General features: G+C 37.0%; 1 protein-coding gene across 1 annotated transcript in view; it reads left to right on the top strand.

Annotated features, from left to right (window-relative positions):
• PRKD3 (protein kinase D3) overlaps positions 1-20158 on the top strand; it is a 43627-nt gene that overhangs the window by 11176 nt on the left and 12293 nt on the right. Inside the window, exons 3-11 of the mRNA XM_027681596.1 lie at positions 3031-3169; positions 4791-4922; positions 5620-5777; positions 7696-7885; positions 10633-10710; positions 12650-12833; positions 14238-14361; positions 17092-17169; positions 18796-19072. Of these exons, the coding sequence (XP_027537397.1) occupies positions 3031-3169; positions 4791-4922; positions 5620-5777; positions 7696-7885; positions 10633-10710; positions 12650-12833; positions 14238-14361; positions 17092-17169; positions 18796-19072 (1360 nt within the window). The remainder of the gene's footprint in view (positions 1-3030; positions 3170-4790; positions 4923-5619; positions 5778-7695; positions 7886-10632; positions 10711-12649; positions 12834-14237; positions 14362-17091; positions 17170-18795; positions 19073-20158) is intronic.

The following is a 20158-nucleotide window of genomic DNA, read 5'->3' on the forward strand; positions in this document are numbered from 1 at the left end:
AAACAGGCAGAATAGGTAAAGGAGCTGTTGCAAGGTTCCTCAGCTACCACCTTTTCCTGTTGTGGATTCAGGAAGATCTCGTAGCAACTGCAACTCTGTAATACCAATGAATAGGTGAAGTCTTGTCACATATAATAGAACCTGTATACGGAGCTATGTTTAGTGAAAAACTTCTTGTACTCAATACTAGCAGAGATTATTATTAAGTCTTCTTAGACCTGGGCTTGTGATTCTGCAGCTCAGTCTAGGAGCTACTAACCAAGCTCAAGCTTGTAAATAAAAGAATTATCTTTTAGGGGTTTAAATGTTACAGTTACAAAACTAGACAATCTTTCACAGTCATTTCATCCATGTATATGTATGTTTGTTTTGAAAGTATAGGGCAGTAAATTGTCACAACAATATGAGAAGCATTCATGATACGCGGCTTAAAAGGTCAGTTTAATTAATTGAGAACCAAATGAGGGTGTGGATGCCGACAGTTCTAACAATCTGTAATAGATGATTTTGCTTTTTTTACAATACTTTTACTCTGTAGAATTTAATTTCGCATTTGTCTGGAATTTATTTGAAAACCAAATCTTAATTATAGGCATTATAATGTTATTTACAAACTCTGGAATTAATGTTGATGCTGCTTTCTAAGGAATGTAATATCTCATTAGTGATTACACTTGCAGTCGCAAAGAGGACTTGAGTATTCATCTCGAACTCTAGTTTATTGTGTCAGCTAATGCTTTTTAGTAATGAAAGTTAATGTAGTGTATTTAAAACATCTTAATAAATCCAAGATTTGTACATGAAAAGGGGTAAATGGTGCATATGCAGAATAAATATGGTCATAGCATTTAAAATAAGTGCTGCTTGGGTAGCACTTATTATGTGACCTCTGGTTACCGGGGTTGGGGGAATATGTGCAGGGATATTCTGGCAGCTGCATAGTATGTTTATGGTCTCAAAGAGTGAAAAAAAAAAAAAGATAAACAATCACATATCTTTATCAAGAGAAGGAGATTTAAACCTGTGAAGTATCTTAGAGATTCCGGTGGTTTATAGGTGGTTCTGTGAACTTAATACAGAGAGTTCACCCTGGATCCCTGGATCATGAGTTGTCCCTCCTGGCAGCTGAAAGTAATATTGGCATTAATAAAAGAAGTTGTGTTTATCTGCAGGCAGATACATACTATAGTCATGTTGATTTTTATCTCCCTTTTGTTGTAAGTAAGTTTTCAGCAGCATGATGCAATTGATAGGAGTTATCTTGCGGATACAATTGATGGTAGCATTGAGGTGGTACCTTCCTCTTGTTGATACTAGCATTAAGATATGATACCTAGCTTAACAGTGCATATAGTATCAAGGAACAAAACCTCACAGCACTTATTTTAATGATGTAAATATAACTTGTTTTCTTGTCCATCAAGGCACGGTAGAATTTTGAGTTAGAGCCTAAAGTAGGTTTATGCAGTGTTTCACTTATAAAGAACTGTTAGTTTCCTTGAAAGAATTATTAGCATGCTGTATCTGTGCATGCTCTGAATATGAAGCCAAGTCCTGTGCATGCTTGCAGAGATACTGAGACATATTTGGGCAGCACAGCTAATTATCAAGCTTTATATTTGCTTTCCTAATACAAATGATCTTTGGACAATTGGAAAAAGAAGAGTTCCAAAGGCAGATGAAGCAGCCTGCTGCTTTGGCATCAGCCCAGTAAATTAGTTTCTTGGTACTGTGGAATAAATATCTATTGGTGTCAGTTTAAATTTGCCAACTCTGTCTTCTGGTTTTATGTGCATTCAGTGGCACAAATTCTGCCTCTCTTTGTGACTGTCCAAGGTAGATAGTATGCTTTCCAGAGCAGAATTTCCAGAAGTTCTTCAGTATTATGTGTAATGTAATTGTGTAGTGTGTGCACACCAAAAGAGAGAAGAACAACTTGATATTTCAGATAAAATTACTGCTGTAGAGAGGACATTATTTTTTCTCTGAATGGGAAGAGAGTGTGAAAACAATGGGCATGATGGATACCTTCATTATGTCTCTGATTTGGTAGAACAAGTCTTTGATTACTTTAGTGTACAGTTAATATACCCCAAGCTTCATGGGGTTTAGGTCCTGCTACTTATTGACTGTGTGAGATCTAAATTAACTCAGTAAAACTGTAGTCTGTTACCTCCTTAATTGAAAATTTCTTCTGGGCTTTTCCATATTTCTTTCCTGGATTCTTCCTGTTTTCTTCTGTATGTGTGTTCCTACCTCAAGTTTGAATTCTGGTTTAAACAAAAAGGCCAGAGTAGCTAATTGAGTGGTACTCATTCATCTCCAGGGTCTGTTCCTGCTCTTTTCTCTGTGAAATATTTGCTTTTAAGCTTTTCATTTTAAGAAGTCTTCATTTTAGGAAGTTTTGCTCACACTTGACAATGTTTTGAGGAGTAGGGAAAATACAAACCAAGAAAAATATTTTTTTCAGTGAAGTGTCATGTAAAAATGGCATGTTACTTAGTGTATCTATTTCCTGTATGAATTTGCAGTACTTTCTTCTGTCCTTATGGGGATTCGTGTCTTGAGCTGAATACCTGCCTGACCAGAATATCTGTGAAATAAGGATTACAGGTCATGGTATCCAAGTTAGAGACCTCCATTGGCTTTCACTTGCCAGACTGATTATGCAGGTTTGAGAGACTAAAAACACAAAGAAACAAAAAGCTTACCTTTTTTTCTTTTCAGCTGTAAAAAAAAGTGTGACTGTTGGGGGCGGGGGGGGGGGAACAGGGAAGAAGTTGATTAGTTTTAGTATGTTTTGTTTTGGTGGTTTTTTTGTTTTGTTTTTTGTCTTGTCATTGTTGGTTTTTTAACTTGTTATGCAACATTTTAGTTCAGAAGATCCTTTGTTTCCTCAAAAATAAGCAGGCCAATTTTGTTTCCATGAAACACTTTAAAACACTTGAGTTCTGTAGATGTTATTAAAAACATTGATGGATAGGATTAGCGAAAAACACCTATTAATTCAGAGTTTGTTTTCTGTTGCAGTTCCCAGAGTGTGGTTTCTTCGGTATGTATGATAAAATTCTCCTGTTCCGTCATGACCTGAACTCAGATAATATTTTGCAACGAATTACATCAGCAGAAGAGATACATGAGGGAGATCTTGTTGAGGTTGTACTCTCTGGTAGGTATTATTGTAACAGTGGAACAATGTTTTATTCAGGAGATTAATAGAAAATAGGACTTCATGGAGCACTATTTTCATGCCTGCCTTAAGCTCTTTGACCTAAGTCTTATATACTTTGGGGTAGAGGTTTCCAAGAAAATCTGAGTGATACTGGTGCTTCAGTACTCAGTTTTGTTATTTTTTTGTTGTCCTGTTTATTCTTCTTCTAGTTTACTATTATAAATAAATCTGAATTATACAAATATGAAATTATATCAATATAATATTATAATTAATTAAGGTAAAGTGCAGGTTGGATCCAGAATTTGTTCTTCCAACCCTGTCATTTGTTTTCTTTTGCTTAGCTCTATCTTTTTGTTCTGTAGTGTTTGCTGTTGATGGCTTATACTGCTGTAAGGCTTTCATACCTGTAAGAACAGACTCTTAAGACTTATTGTAGTACATAAAAGCGTTTCTTTAAATCATAAAATCCTTAGAATGGTGTTTATTAACCTGTAGTACTCTTCAATAATTGGGACGAAAAAAACCCAGCCCTAACTGTTTCTCATTGTACGTGTTTAATCAATACTCTGTCAAATTCAATCAAAAGAGCCAGCTATAGTTAAATTACAAATAAAAGCTGGACTTAGTAACAAGCAGTTTTTTAAGACTTGAGGATGAAATGCCAAACTAAGGTTATATTTTAGGAAGAGAGACCTCTTGACTCTCATGGGATTAGACTTGTCAATTTGATCAATAAAATATGAATTCCAGAGCTGTAAGGCTGAGTTCCTTGGCTGCATTTCAAGGCCTACTGTTGTAGGTATGTCTGGGGTGTTCAGTAATTGATATCTTGGTTTGAGCTTTTCATTGCTTCTCATAAATGGCATGTTTGGAAAATTTGCTGTGTGTCTTTTGACAGTCTCTGAGTTTTCTTATAGACAGACAGACCTGAACTGAGGCATTTTGTAGACATGTAAATCTCTTTCAATAGGATTTTTTAAAAAAGAATGTGAATAGGAAGTGTTAGTACTTATTTGATCAAAGAATGAGTAGCCATCAGGGCAAGGTAATGGTGGCGTAAAATACCTTTTAATTTAAATATATCTATGCTTGTTTAAGAAAAAGAACATTATTAGTGAAGTTTCCAGTGTTCCCTGGAAACTCTATCCACGGTTCTGTTTTGATACACCAAGAGTTCAATCTAATAAGCTTTTACTGAAAAAATCCTTTAGAAGATAAAAATCTAACCTGTAGAACTGTCTTTTCTTTGGAAATTTTGTAGATTACAAAACAGCTTGAAAATTAAGTTGCTCTTTCAAATGTTTGCTGTTATTTTTAGCAAAGCTTCTTGTACTTGCCTTCAACTTAGTGAGGTTTTCAACACTGTGACTCATACTGTTGATTAGTTGTGGCCATTAGCCTACAGAGTCCAATGGATCTTTTTCCTCAATAAAAAAGTTTACTGAAAACCGTGTAGTCTTCTAAATGTGTATTTAAGTGGTATACAGTAAAATGCTGATGTCTAAACAGCTCATTAGTGTTCTTTGAATTAGCCATTTTTAACACAGCATGTTCTTTCTGTAAATCCTTGTTGACCCAGTGGTAAGAACCATAACTTACGGCAATTTTTTAAAAGCTTTGGCTACAGTTGAAGATTTCCAGATTCGTCCTCATGCACTTTATGTGCATTCATACAAGGCTCCAACTTTTTGTGACTACTGCGGAGAGATGCTTTGGGGTTTGGTACGACAAGGATTAAAATGTGAAGGTAAGTCTATGATATTTAGTGTATTTGTGTGTGTGTATATCTGTAGAAGATGAGGAAGAAGAAATTGTATTGTGTTTGGTATATTAGCAAGTGATAAATGTATTATTTCACTGTTGGAAGGGTTTGTGGATCAGAAAACCCAACTTCTGATCTTGACATTAACACAAACTGTGCATGACCTTGGGCAAATGACTTAAGAAGTGTTCTTGTTTCCCACTTTGCAACAAATAGCTCGCTTATGGCCATGTGTTCTTTACACAAGGAGCACACACTCTGGAGAGGCTCCCAAAGGGGAATCCCTTTCCTTATGGCTTTCGTCCAGCTGGCTGCCGAGCACTCTGCAGCCTGCTGTCAGGTACTGAAGCTGCCTTCTCACTGGCTTCTCTCTGGCTCTGCGCTCCAAAGTGAGGGAGTGATGAAAGCCTCCTGGTGGTGGGAGATCAGCTGCTTCCAAGTCTTAGACCTTGTTTCTCAAGCTGGGCTTACTGGAGACCAGTACTATAAGAAGTACTGCAGAAAAAGCTGTTTCTGTGAATTGCATCAAGAACATTAAAATAAGAGAATTTAACACAACGTGCTATTTCTGCCTTTACAATTTTTGGATCGTCTTTTTAAAACTGCTTTGTCAAAACATCAGTACAGTTTTTGTTACTTTGAATGTTGGGAGTTTTTTTGAATTAAAAAACTACTCTTCCAGGTTGTGGTTTAAACTACCATAAACGATGTGCCTTCAAGATTCCAAACAACTGCAGTGGAGTGAGAAAGAGGCGTCTGTCTAACGTGTCTTTACCAGGAGCAGGGCTTTCAGTTCCAAGACCAGCACAAGCTGAACACACATCCTCTGCCTCTGAAGAAGTATGTAATGTGAAAGGGAAATCAATTTCTGCTATTGAATTGTTATTAGCCTTTCACTCGTGGTTATATGAACTCTGAGAACTTTGGTGTCAGAGTGATAAAACGTCTTGCCTTCGTTGTAATACAGATTCATTCTGTAATTATGGTATCAGGATAAAATAGTTACTTGGCTAAAGGGATACAAATTGTAAGCTTTTATGCTGGGGAGGAGAGAGTGTTCCTGATATGCTGTTAAGCTTTTCACAGAGTTAAGTTAAAAAACCCCAAGCCCTATCAAGGAGGGTGTAGGGGATCAAGGGCTTACGGTAAAAACAGTCATCCATAGGAGTTCCTTTTTATAATGGTTATGATGATTGCTGAGAGGTTATCAATTATACTGCAACTATATTGGGATCATAGGACAGGCAGTGATTAGATCCATTTGTTTGATTGTGCCTTAGTCTTTTCTACTTATCTATTACTTTACAGTGTAACCATTCTTAGTTTAATCATAGTTTAAAATACAAATAGTATAGCCTAGTTCAAGAACATGTTTATTTTAGCTAGAGGCTATAAAAGCCTAGTCATGAAAAAATATTCTGATGTTTATAACTACTGTTAAGATTTATTCAGTGAACATAGAATTGTAACCATTCATCACAGAATTTAACTTTTGTTTCTACGTGCATGTTTAGTATCTCTTTGATACCTCTTTTTTGTTATACTCAGTGCCTTTTCTGTTTTAATTGCTAAAGTTTTTCTTTTAACTTAATTTCAAAGATTTTTTTTTAGGAGATTAATTTTCAAAATAATTTTTAAATTTTCTAAATACTCTTGCCTAACAGGCATGCCATACTTTGATTTTAAAAACAGATAGCTTGAGGTAGTGATTGGAATTCGGTTTGCCTACCTCAAGTGTTTTCCAGTTTATCCTCTATATGGGGGTCTGTATGTGCTGTCTGTGAACCATCTGGTGTTTTCTTGTTTTTGTTTTACAATACCAGAATGCCCTCTTAAAGCTTCTTGGCCAGGTTGCTTTCTTATCTGGTCACTTTGAGTCAACATCTCCCTTAAAACCCCACTGACTTTTTTTTCATCCACCAGCAACCCCAAGACCCTCTCAGCAGAACTGCTCTCGATCTGTTCATCCCCCAGCCTGTATTGATACTGGGGGTTGCCCTGACCCAGGTGCAGCGCCTTGCACTTGGCCTTGTTGAACTGCATGAGATTCCCATAAGGCCTACTTCTTGAGCTTGTCCAGGTCCCTCCGTATGGCATCCTGTCCCTCTCGTGTGTCAGCTGCACCACTCAGCTTGGTAATATCTGCAAACTTGATGAGGGTGGACTCAATCCCACTGTCTGTGGCAATGACGAAGGCATTTAAATAGCACAGGTCCCAATATGAGCCCCTGAGGGACACCACTTGTCACTGATGTCTATCAAGACACTGAGCCATTGACCACTACCCTCTGGATGTGACTGTCCAACCAGTTCCTTGTCCACCCATTGAATCCATCTTTCCAATTTAGAGTGAAGGATGTGGTTGTGTCAAAGGCTTTACAGAGGTCCAGATAAATGACATCTGCAGCCCTTTCCTTGTCTACTGATGTAGTCAGTCCATTGTAGAAAGCCACTAGTTTGGTCAGGCAGGACTTGCCCCTGATGAAGCCATGCTTGCTGTCTCAAGTCACCTTCCTGTCTTCCATGTGCCTTAGCATAGCTTCTAGTAGAATCTGCTCCATAATATTCCCAAGGACAGAGGTGAGGCTGACAGGTCGGTAGTTCCCAGAATCCTCCTTTCAAACATGGTTAAAAATGGGTGCATTGTTTGCCTCCTCACAGTCACCACAGACTTAGCCTCACAGCTGTATCTTTTCAAAGCAGTCGTGGCAGTAAAACTGGTTTTTGGTACACATTATATACACCTTCTTTATTCCAGCGCTGCTGCCCAGAACCGAGTAAAAGAATTCCCTCTTGGAGTGGCCGCCCCATCTGGATGGAAAAGATGGTGCTTTGCAGAGTGAAGGTTCCACACACCTTTGCTGTTCACTCCTACACTCGTCCCACCATATGCCAGTACTGCAAACGGCTGCTTAAGGGCCTTTTTCGCCAAGGCATGCAGTGTAAAGGTAACAATTTCATTTTCTGCTGCAGTGATAAATTTCAATAAAGGTCTTGTATTTAAAACTAATTTCAGCTTAGGTGGTTTGCATACTGCAAAATAGGGCAGTGTAGTTTTTGAAAAATTGTGTAATTTTGAGAAGATTACAGCAACTGTCATTTTCATTTTAGTAGACTGTGCATTGTATATTTTTCTGAAAAATAAGATTTAATCATACGTGGATTGAGAACACCTTAATTCTAGAAGGATAATTATGAATTAATAGAAATGGGAAATGCTTCCTTTTGTTCAGTGGCTGTCTTCTAGACTCATCACTAAAGAATTTGTGAATTTTCATTCTATTATTCTAGTACCGGATACTGGTTACTATCTTTTGGAAATATTTTATACTGGTAGGTGCCCATCCCGAACCAGCTTAGACTTCATCAGCTGCATGGTTTTTATGTAACATATGTTAACATGCATGCCTTCAGTTCTCAGACTTTTCCATGCAGTTCCTAGGGCATAACTATGACACTGTGATGATCTCCTGGCTCTTTATGGCTCGATAGCGCAAATCTATCAGCTTCGTTGCAGTAAACAAAAGTCTAGTGATGAATCATAAACATGAATATGGAAAGGACTTTGCATTTCTCTCATGTGAGTTTGTCAAATGTGAATACCAAAGGTCAGCATTTTGAGAGAGGTCATTTAATACGTTTTCAATTTGCTTTATCAGAGGAGAGAAAAAAAATTTAAACTTACAGCTGTGTTAACATTTTTTGACTAAAAATACTGCTGTCTCATGTAAGTAAGGAAGTAGTTTTATCTTTCATTTCTGTTGTTATTAATTTGCAGTCTTTGTAGTCTGTTTGAAGTCTGCATCCTGAACTGTTTTTGATATTTTTTTCAGTCAGTGTGTGTCTTGAATACATGTAATATATAAATACTGAAGCCTGAAAAAGATGCTTTGCAGTTTTAACATACATATGCTGCAGACCATGTACAATTGCTGTGACTATATCTAGCTGAACAAGTGGGGCTACCACATCAATTTCAGGGAAATGAGTGATACTGGATAAAAATAGCATCTATGGAGGGAAAACAAATGTAGAGAAATATTATGTATATGCACGGGACAGAAATAAGTGTATTAATAGGCCTCTATTTATGCAGTATACTTATTTTCAGTATATCAGGAGTTGATATCAAACAATCCAAATATTTTCATACTGCCTTCTCCTACAGATTCTTAAGGTTTCCCACCAACTTCCTTGTGCACATTCCCAACGCTTGGGATCTTTCATTAGTCTTGTGTTCTGGAGTACCCTGGATTTCTTGAATTCATCCAGGCTACTAGTTGGACTCTGGGGATGATCTTTGGGATGTTAAAGCTGTATTTGTGGTAATAAATTAAATGCGCACAGAAACATTACTGGACACTGAGATCAGCTGGGATAAAGTGACCTGTGTTCATGAGCACGTTTCCTTAGCATCTCAACCTGGGTGGCTCTATGCAGACTGCCTGTTCTGAGCAATTTCATAGGATGCTCTGGTTTATGAGCTAGACCTTGGAACTGTTTGGGATTGTGCTAATGCTGTGGGCCAAAAGCATGCCAAGGGGTATTTGTAACTATTTACTAGACTAGAGAGTCGTATTGCAGTATCCAAAAATGTTTCTGAGTGTAGTTTAATTTATTAGGATAGACTCAGTTTTCTAGTTCCCTGACAGGGTTTGAAATGTCTCTTTCTTCCAGCCCCCTTCAAACTAGTGAATTAATTGTATTGCATAATATGGACTGAAACCACTACTATAAAAAAGACAGTTCATGGGTCTCCTAGGATACATCCTTCTAGGCACTCAGAAGCCTAACAGCATTGTATTCTGCTTTAGAATTTGGCTTCTCTGCTACAAAACATGGAGAGATAATGACTTTTCTCTTGTCTGGGCTTAAAAGGAAAACACATTGAGCTTGTTTTAGATAGCAAAAAGAGGCTAAATTATCAGTATGAAAACAGTTGTGGGGGCAACTTGTGGCAGTTGTGGGATTTTTGAAATTCATGATGATGATAGAGTTGAGAATTACAGGGATGGTACTAATAAAGGAAATTCCTGTTAATACCACTAATGTTGTTCAGGAGGCTGCATCTGATACCTCGGGTACAGAAATGGCACACATCCAGGTTAGATTCCATCTCCATGTCAGGACAAATCTGGTCATAATGTTTTTCTGTCTGCCCTGTGTCAGCAGACAGAAATGGACCTTCAGTAGTTAGCCAAATCTGTAACCTGAATGGTAGGTGAACTGGACTTTGGTATTTACTGCAGAAGACATTTGCTTTGTGATATAGGTGTGTGATCTTGGAACCTCTGATCCCTGCAAGTCTTAGTTGGCAGGTGGGGAAAAATGTTAGAGATGAGACATTTAAATCATATAGCAATGGAAAAAAGGATGTGGATCAAATGAGAGAATGGGGAAAATTACATCATGATGGAAAAAATAGCTACAGAGAAAGCTAGAGAAGTAGAAAATTATTTTGTACTGGAAGGGGAAGTGCTGACATAATAAATAGTGGTGGGACAAATCAACATGTGACATCAGGACAAGATTGTAATTTCCTCCTGGAGGTGACCTCATTGATGCTGTCTTTAGTTACATGCAAATGTATGAATCTGAACTGAAGCTTGTATTTGGAAGCAGTGAATGATAGAATGTTAGTGTCTGAGTAGGAGTGAGGTTCTGATATCATGGGCTTATTTATCTTTTGTTTTAGATTGCAGATTCAACTGTCACAAACGCTGTGCATCTAAAGTACCTCGAGACTGTCTTGGAGAGGTGATTTTCAATGGAGGTAAGATGAGAAACATGCTTTCAAATACTGACAGATCTTTTTAGGCTGAACAAGATGCATTAGCATTTGGTTCTGTCATCTTTGGATATTTTACATTTTTTAATTTTATCTTCTCAGTTTTTTCACCTGCGGTCACTGAAAATGAAGAAGTTTCACTGTAAAACTTACAGTCTGGTGACTTAAATTTTACTTATCCAATCTTGGCAAGTGTAGTATGCTTTGCTTGAGTTTGCTCAAGGGAAATGAAAAATCAAGAAGTCATCCCAATGTACAAAATTTAAACACCTGTTGTGATCAATCTGCTCATTGTTCACCATGAAATATATATTTTAAAATGTAAATATTTTAAAATTTTAAAAGTACCATTTTTTATGACTTTCTCATAGCCATGATTTTTAGTGGCCAGAGTTAGCCCAGCAGTTTAGGGGATGAAGGAGAAAGAAAAAAAAACCAATCCAAGGCAAACCAAAACAAAGAAACCCACTCTAAATTTTGGAAACCTCAATGAAGTAGGAATGTTTTCTGAGTAGACCTTACAGAATTGAAAGAGGGATGTGGGAAACAGTTTGTGGAAGAACTTTTAGCGTCTTATTCTTTTAAGTTTTAGATCAGTGTTAAGTTGATAAAATATGGAATGGATGAGCAGACAGGGAGGTGCATTAAAAACTGGTTGAATGGATGGGCCTATAGGGTGGTTACCAGGGGCCAGTACTGGGTCCAATCCTGTTCAACATCTCAATTAATGATCTGGATGATGGGGCAGAGTGCACCCTCAGCAGGTTTGCTGGTGATGCGCCAGAGGGTTGTGCAGCCATCCAGAGGGACTTTAACAGGCCGGAGAAATGAACTCAGGGAGATTGTGGGATCAGATGACCTTCAGTTGTCCCTTCCAACTTCGGCCATTCTGTGATTGTGTTGCCTTGATCCTTGTCACCCATATTTTTGAGTGGAATAAAATTGGTGACATATAACAGTTCACACCAAACTGTACAACTTGATTCAGAGGCCTGGGCAGCAACTCTGTTAGCCATTGCAAAATGTATCCCATCTATTCATACCTGCCTTCTCCAACTCCAAGGCTCTTGCATGGATCTTGAGGTTGGTGGCCATGAGCAGTAATGTGCAACATGATGTTGCTGCAGCCTGCTTTTACCACCCTTGTGATGCTAAGGTGCTAGGGCACATAGTTTGGGAACTATGGTTTCATATAATTCTTCTGTGGATGTAAGGAGTCATTTAGTTCTTGTTCTTTCTCCCACTCTTGAGTTTGCGTCAGATTAAAAAAAAACACCCAAACGAAAAATTCCAAACCAACCAAACAAAAAAACCCCCACAACCCCCAAAAAGGCTACAGATGAAGGTATTTTTGTATCTTAATTCTTAGTTTTCCACAGTGCAAGTTGAACGCCTTTTGGAAACACTGAACTTCTGCCAGCAGAAAATCAGATGCGAATAAGATGTGTCATGCTTTTCTCTTTTCCTGCAATACCACAACCCTCCCTATTCTCTCTTTTGTTATTAGGGGCTACAAGGGCAATGACAGCAGAGTTGGGTTTCTGTTGATGGAGAATTTCATTTGCACAGGAATAGTTCTCTGAGTCATCTCTAGCCATTGAAAGGTTACTTTGTCCTCATTACTTGTGAAACAGAATTACAAAATGAGATTTAGGTTTAGACTTTAAGTTATTCACTCTGTTTCTTTCAATATGGTTCTTGTTTTAGTTGGGTCTCTCTTGGCATTTAGTAAAACCAAATTGTTAACGTTCATTAGCGTATTCTGCATCGTTCAGCAAAAATGTGAAGATTTTATATTTTGTGATTGTACTTTTATATTTGGATAAATGTGAACTGAAGAAAAAAATCTGTGAGTTTTGAGGGATTTTAGTAATTTTTAAAAATGTGTGTTTGAAATAATATCTGAATCATGTGTTGTTTCCAGAACCTGCTAGCCCAGGCCAGGACTTGGATATGCCAATGGAAGTCGATAGCAGTGAAATGAACAGTGATGGTAGTCGAGTTCTAGATGATGCTGAAGAGCCCTCTCCTCCAGAGGACAAAATCTTCTTTATGGATCCATCTGACCTTGATGCTGACAAAGATGAGGAAGCTGTCAAAACAATTAGGTAAATCATAAGGTGGATTTTTTCAATATTGTAAGTTAAATGTTTCTGATTAGCCCAGTTTTACTGCTAAAAGTGTTTTTTTCATTTGTGTGGGTTTTGTTTTTGTTTTTTTACTTGAAAATACTTTTTAAAGTTCTCCTGTCTCAAGAAAATCTGAAACATAAATAAATTAAAAGAATATAGTCTCTTCCAGTTGCAAAAAATGTTGTGCTATAACTGTTCAAAGCATGGTAAAATTTATGGCTTAACAAGGTTAATACATGATTAAGGTCTTTGTGACTTTAGCCTAATTTAGTTACTGTTATATATGTGTGGATTTAAAAGGAATTAATGTGGTTTTTCTGAAGTTTTTTGTCCAATAACTGTTACATAGTTCCCTAAATCAAGTTTGGTCTCTTTACTTGCTGTATTATTCTGAATAGTGTCCTCCTGTTTTTCTTAGTAATTCTTAATGACGTAAGAGCAGTTGTATTTGGTCAAGCTAAAGGTCATTGCGGCTCAGGGCTTAATAGCAAATTTGTGAAGGAAGAGCATATAATGATACCTTCCCAACTTTCAGTGATTTATAGCTCAAGGACTTCCTGAGTTGGAAGTAGCATTTACCTCTAGGTAGGATTTTTCCATTTATTTCTGATCAGATTTGAAGCAATTCAGGGATTTTGGTATGTACAGCATCCTGTAGCCAATTCTGTAGTGTAACTATGTGCCACGTTAAAGCATCTTTACATTTTTGAGTTTGAATCTACCTGGTGATTTTGTGTATTTACAAATTTTTGTTAGTGCCACATGTAGGAAGTCTGGTAGACAGGCAGCTTGGTAGTTGATTTCGTCTTCAGTGCCATTCAGACCTGTACATTTAACTAATGACTCTGAATATTAGAAATTGTCAAATCCTTGTCTGCAGGACAGTTAATATCCTTGAGTGTTGATGGAATTTTCTAGTGCAGTTGTGATTTTAATTAACACACTCTTTTATGTTTTCATAAATTGAAAGTATGCTTAGACAGGGAGCTTCATAGTGACCATATTAAGAACCAGCATAGTCAACTTACATAAACAAGAGAAAATAATAATTATGCTGATGTTAATTATATTCTTATGCTGTATTAAGACAACTTGTCTCAGCAAATTGTTCTGAGAGAGGATGATTTCTGTAGGTGTCCTCACTCTAGTGTGGTTCTTCTGTGTTCCTCAGAGTAATTTAAGTACTGCAATACTTGCCCTAGGAGAGCTAGTGGGAGCTAATCAATACCTTATCAATTTCATCCATCAACTAAATTTGTGTGGGAAGAAAAGGTGCCTATTCCTGAAGATTATGGACTAAATGTGTAGTACTGGTATAATTGCAGTATTGTTATACTTTAACTTCTTGCATATTAAATTGTTGTATCTTCTTTTTTTTAGTCCTTCAACAAGCAATAATATTCCTCTCATGCGAGTTGTACAGTCAATCAAACACACAAAGAGGAAGAGCAGTACAATGGTGAAAGAAGGATGGATGGTTCACTATACTAGTAGAGACAACCTGGTCAGTTACTTTAGTTTCTTTGTACATTAAGTTAATTCTCTGAACCAGTGTATTTTGTTTCTAATTTAGATTTTCTGATTTACAGTATCATTTTAAAGACCTTAGCTATGATGTTAATTATAAAGAAATGTGGTGCAAGGGAGAAACTGTAGTTAATTCAAAATTCTTCAAGTGGTGATTGAACAGTAGTTTTCCTTCTCTTTAGGAAGGAAAAGCATCTCTAAATTGTCTCAAATGAATTGCATTTGTAGTATTTCAGGTTTCCCGAGATGATAATTTGGAATTATTTGCTTATGTCTTTTTTCTCTTTAGCAGTTGAACTAAATATTTGTATCTTTTTAAAATTTTATTACAAGAAAAGATGGAAATCATTACAAAATGATGAGTACTGAAGTGGTTGACAATATTATTCTAATTATCTAGATGTTTATAAATATTTACGTGTAGATATGGGAACCCTTCATTCCTCTAGCAATTTACTCTACTCGTATTATTGAATACGAGCCCCTCTCCCTGAATAAACTCACTATTCCTCTCAATGTCAGTGGAATAAAGAGTTGTGGCTTGACTGTATGTCCTTCGTCATGGATACATCCTCCAAAAAGACTATGTTGTTTGTTGCCTGTGCTACCAATAATGATCTCTTAATTAAGCCTTCTTAGGCAAGCTCCTTGGTTTTCTGTGTTGAGGAGGAAGACAAGGAAGAGTAACAGGGTTCCTTAGTGTTATCTGATGAGAGATAGGGAATCCTCTTGTCTGTTGGTAGATGAATGAAAAAGATGAAGTCAAGAAGTTCCTAGATCTCGTGGAGAATTATGTCATATTGAGACTGTTCATGAAAGGCAGCATAAATACCTTTGCATTCTTTTCACTGTGGTGTCTGATTGAAGGGGACTTAGGGAATTTAGAGAAGCAAAGTTATTTAAGCACTTCTGAAATCAAGCTGAGTGGTAAAAATACTCAGGTTACTGTAATATTTGCACTTCTTGTGATCATCGACTAACCTGACTGCTGTAAGTGATCTGTCATAAACTGCCTTACAAAGCATTTCTTTCAGGTACAGTTTCCTAATACCTAGATGTATTTATCACAATCCAAAATAAGTATCTAACATATTTCAGAGGAGGTTAAAGTCTAGGCTACATAACGGTCACAATTATCATCATCTAGCTATAGAAGAACTAAGGCCAGGTAGCAGACAAAGGTGAATAGTTCTAGCAGAACTGTTCAGGGCAGACCCGGTATTAAACTTTCAGTACAACCACTACGTTTTTCCCTGGACTTTTTATGAGCCTCCTCATAGAACAGTGATCAGATGATACATCTTAGCTTAGTTTGATTTTCCTCATCTGTCGGTCTGGCTGCTACCTTGATGACATCTACTGAAAGAGGCCATACAAATAAGGTGGAGTATTCTGACCCCAAGCAACGTACCTTCAGCCAAACAAGATCTCATAGAGCTTCCTAATGGGAGGAGACTTCCGTACTAGGCATTACAACATCAGCTATTTCCCTTGACTGCTCCGTTCTCAGCAATGTCAGGCTGTTTCCTATTCCCGAGACAACTTGGGCTTTCTATCAGTTCCGAACAGGTTCATTTTAACAGCAGTATCTCTATGTGTTTTGTGGTCCCTGGATAACAAGATATTTCACTCTTTATAACGTGGAGTTTCTGTATCATCATCTCTATTCTTTTCCTGACCCTGAGCCCATCCTTTCTCAGAATAGGGTATGGGACAGATTTTGAATCCCTGAGTAAGTTACCAATCTGTTCCTTAATGGCCCTCCTTGAAAGTCTTTCCTGATTCGTGATTTAATAAAGAGTATGTATGTCCAAAGGACTGGTTTAATCTTGTGGTTTCACCCATTTTCCATTCAGTGCTGTCTGGGAATTCCTTTTAGTTAAATCCATTCACAACCGAGCTTTCTTTGTCTAACTCCTATAGGTAGTTTTAGCTTCCCCATGACTGAAGTGATTTAAGCTCTGCTTAAATATGACAAAAATGCTCTGCTTTTAATATGTCAAAGTTTATATAATAATATTTCAAACTTTGTCATCCTGGGTCAGAGTTAAGGGCTTTGGATTTTTGTCACAGAAATATGAAAATTGGTTTCTAACTATATGAGCATGATGCAAGCAAAGTATATTAGGTTCATGCAGCCATATTAACTTTCTAAATGCTTCTTTGTTTTGAGGAATATTCTTCCACTTAAATTACAAGACAGTAATGTGCAACAGTTTATTCAGATTACTTTGGTGGAGAAGATATTTCTCATTGGTGGAGACTTCCACCAAATGGCTGTTTAGTCTTTCTTGATTTTTTTTTTTTCACAGCCTGAAGTATTTGTCCATTTGAGTCTCATAACCTGTCTGTTACAATTGTTTCTAAATTAAAATAATTCAGATTTTTTGAGCACATGCACCTAGAGTAAAACCTGTACAGTAACTGTTTTTTCCTGTATGAGGTAGACACTGTTGTCACTGCTATTACTGTAAGGTAAATGATACTTTAGCTGGTTTGTGGAAATAATTTTTGAGCTTTTTCTTCAATTAAAAAACCCCCTATATTCCCAAAGTTTATTTTTTAATTTCTGTAGTCTAAGATGCAACTGTAGATTAATGTTAATTGATCATCTTAGTAATTTAAGGCATTTCTAATTTAAATAATGAGATAACAAAAGCCAATTCAGTGATTTATTCCTTATGTAAGTGTACTCTGCATTTTGTAGAGAAAAAGACATTACTGGAGACTGGACAGCAAATGCCTCACACTATTTCAAAATGAATCTGGAACAAAATATTACAAGGTAATTAATTATGAGTAATAATTCTGTTTAACTTGATTTACTTGGTGCTTTATAGATCTGAAATCTACTTGTGAGAAGTATAAGTATTATCTCCATTTCCCCATCTCTTTTTTAATCAATACTGTGACCAGGTTAATTGTTGGCCAAAGCCTGTAAGTGAGAAGGACCAAGACTAACTCTGAGAAGGTGCTTGCAGCTGCTGTTCTAATTCCCTTGAGTATGTCTCTCCTTACATTTTGCATGTACTGTTCTCCTGAATTACCTGGCATATTAAGCTTTCCTCACAATTTGGCTGCCAGTCAAATAAAGGCTAGGATTTTTTGTTCTCCAAGTAGTGACTGAAAATTTGCATGCTTATGTATTTTATTTCAAGGTTGCCAAAATTAAATTATTCCCAACTGTACAACTGAAAGTTGCAAACAAGTTTTAGAAGAAAACTTAATGTGCAGCCTGGAGTTTATATAAATGAAGCTTAGTGTATTGTTAATGTAATATTGTGTTCAGTGGTGGAATATACAGAAAATGCATTTGAATGTATAAACAGGATTTTCCCTTTCTTGTCTTATACCTTTAGGTGTGGGTCCAAATCTTGCAGCTTCTTCCTTCATAGCATCTCTAAGATCAAGCCTTTTCTCTGTACACCCAGCTAAACTTGCCCAGATCCTTGTCATCCCTATCTTGACCAATGCAGTCTCTTCTCAGACCTCTCTGATACTTGTATTGCCCTGTGCATTCAAAACACAGCTGGTAAAATATGTTCCTTGCTTGTTGCTCCGTTATGTCACTGCTTTTAGTCCTTTAACTTGCCCCTTTGCATCCCTTGTTTTAACTGCTTAGATCTCAGGTTGTTTGTCTTTCCTGTTAGTCATTCACAGTTTTTGCCTTTACATTTACATTTACTTGCTCTTCATCTTAATCAGCTACTGTCTCTTATCCCCCTAATGCCAACCTGGTGTTCACTTGCTTGTTTACTACTCTTGCAAGTGGCATGCACCTGCACACCTTCCCATGGATGTGGAATGTCCTCCTCCAGCTAGTGTGAACTTGTAACCCTTTCTTCTTTCAGATCTGTTCTCTAGTACTACTTTTTACCATGGCCTTAAACTGACCAGGTGGAGAAGTCAGTATTAATTGTTAATATCCGTATGAAAGAATCTTTACCCAAAATGATTGAGATGCATGAAGCAGCGCTTATTGACTAGATTGTCTAACTACATCCTCTTTTTAATGTCATATTTTCACTTTTCTTCCCTGTCATGCTCTTCTATAGCTAAACTGTATAAACTATGAGGGGAAAGTGGTCATTCTATAGTTGTGCATCATTTGCACATGTAATGGGGTTGTGTCTCATGCTGAATATAAATGTAGTTTGAGTAGAAAATAGTATAGTTGTATAGAGAGAACTGGTGGGCCTGAAAGTCTCTCTAGGCTTGTATATAGGAATTCAGAAAACTGTGGGTGGGCAATGGTCATGCGCAGTTTGTCATTAGTTATGAAGCTTGGTGTTTTGGTGGTTTTTTTTTTAATATTTGATTTGATTTCTTTGCAATGCTTCAAGTTTTGAGTGTTAGTATGTTAATATGTTATGTGTGTTTTCATTTTTTAATCTTTAATGTCTTTCTTCAGGAGATTCCACTTTCAGAAATTCTCCAGGTGACTCAGCCTCGAGATTTTTCAAACGTGGTGCAGGGCAGCAACCCGTACTGTTTTGAGATCATCACTGACACGATGGTGTACTTTGTTGGCGAAAACAATGGCAGCAGTCATCACAGTCCAGTTCTTGCTGCCTCCGGAGTTGGACTTGATGTAGCTCAGGGCTGGGAGAAAGCCATTCGTCAAGCTTTGATGCCAGTCACTCCTCAAGCTAGCGTTTGCACTGCTGCAGGACAAGGAAAAGATCACAGTAAGCAGGCAGACAAGGCACTATTATTCATGTGCTGAAGCAGTTAATGGTAGCAGTTCCTTTCAGGAAAGTGCTTATTTAGAGTGAAGTTTTATCTGTTGATTCTCTGCTGAATTGGGTTCATAATTTTCCAAGTCTCTAAAGAATGGTTTTTGGAGGGTGGGCAAATCCTTTAATCTGTTGTGGCAAGAAGTAGTAAAGAATCAGATTTATAATGTGAATGCATATTGCAGAGTTTTATTGTAGGAGCATTAATGTAGGAGCATAATGGCTGGATGTAAAAAGGGAGCATAGATTAGATATTTCTAATATACATAATTAACAAAATAGATTCAGATTATATACATATACTTCGGAAGAACTAAATTTGGATGCTTTTTGATGTTATTGCCTATATATTTTTTTTTAAATTGTGTGAGACCGCAGTAGCTAAGGAGAAGAGAAGGAGTTAGTGTTGCAATGTAAATACAATCAGTGATGCAAAGAACTTGTACTGAGATGTGGGTAGTTATAAAAAGTACCCTATTCTTCTTTTTATGCAGCTGCCCTCCCTTTCCTTCTCTGGCATAGGATCATATTAATTATCAAGGCTCCACTAAACTATGTATTGAGTTCTTTCTCTTCAAACATCTTCCTCTTCCTTGAAATGACATTGATTCACATTCTGTACTGAGATTTATGCTTTTGTTTTTTAGTTTCCTTTCATCTTTCAGCTATTCTTTAATCTTCTTTCACTTATATTTTCTTTTGCTGGAGATTCTGAGATTAGTTTCTCTGCCTCTGATATCTGCTACTCTGCATCAGCCAACAGTTAAGAAATGCTAGTCTGAGATAAAGGCACTTTCTGAAGATGCAACCATGGTCTAAAATAGTAAACTATGAAATGACAGTACTGGTATCAGTATTTAATTACAGTGAAGAAACACACCTGTAAGATGGTATCTCATACCTGGCCTTATACATACATAAAATGCCACTTTTACTATGGAATTGTTAGTTTCAAATGTATCTATACATACCAAAACTCTCTTTGTTTTCTAGAATCTAAGGCTTACCATTGTTGAGACTTGCAAAGACAATTGCTTT

This window comes from Neopelma chrysocephalum, unplaced genomic scaffold (genome assembly GCF_003984885.1).
Source record: "Neopelma chrysocephalum unplaced genomic scaffold, ASM398488v2 Primary Assembly neopelma1_61, whole genome shotgun sequence".
NCBI lineage: Eukaryota > Metazoa > Chordata > Aves > Passeriformes > Pipridae > Neopelma > Neopelma chrysocephalum.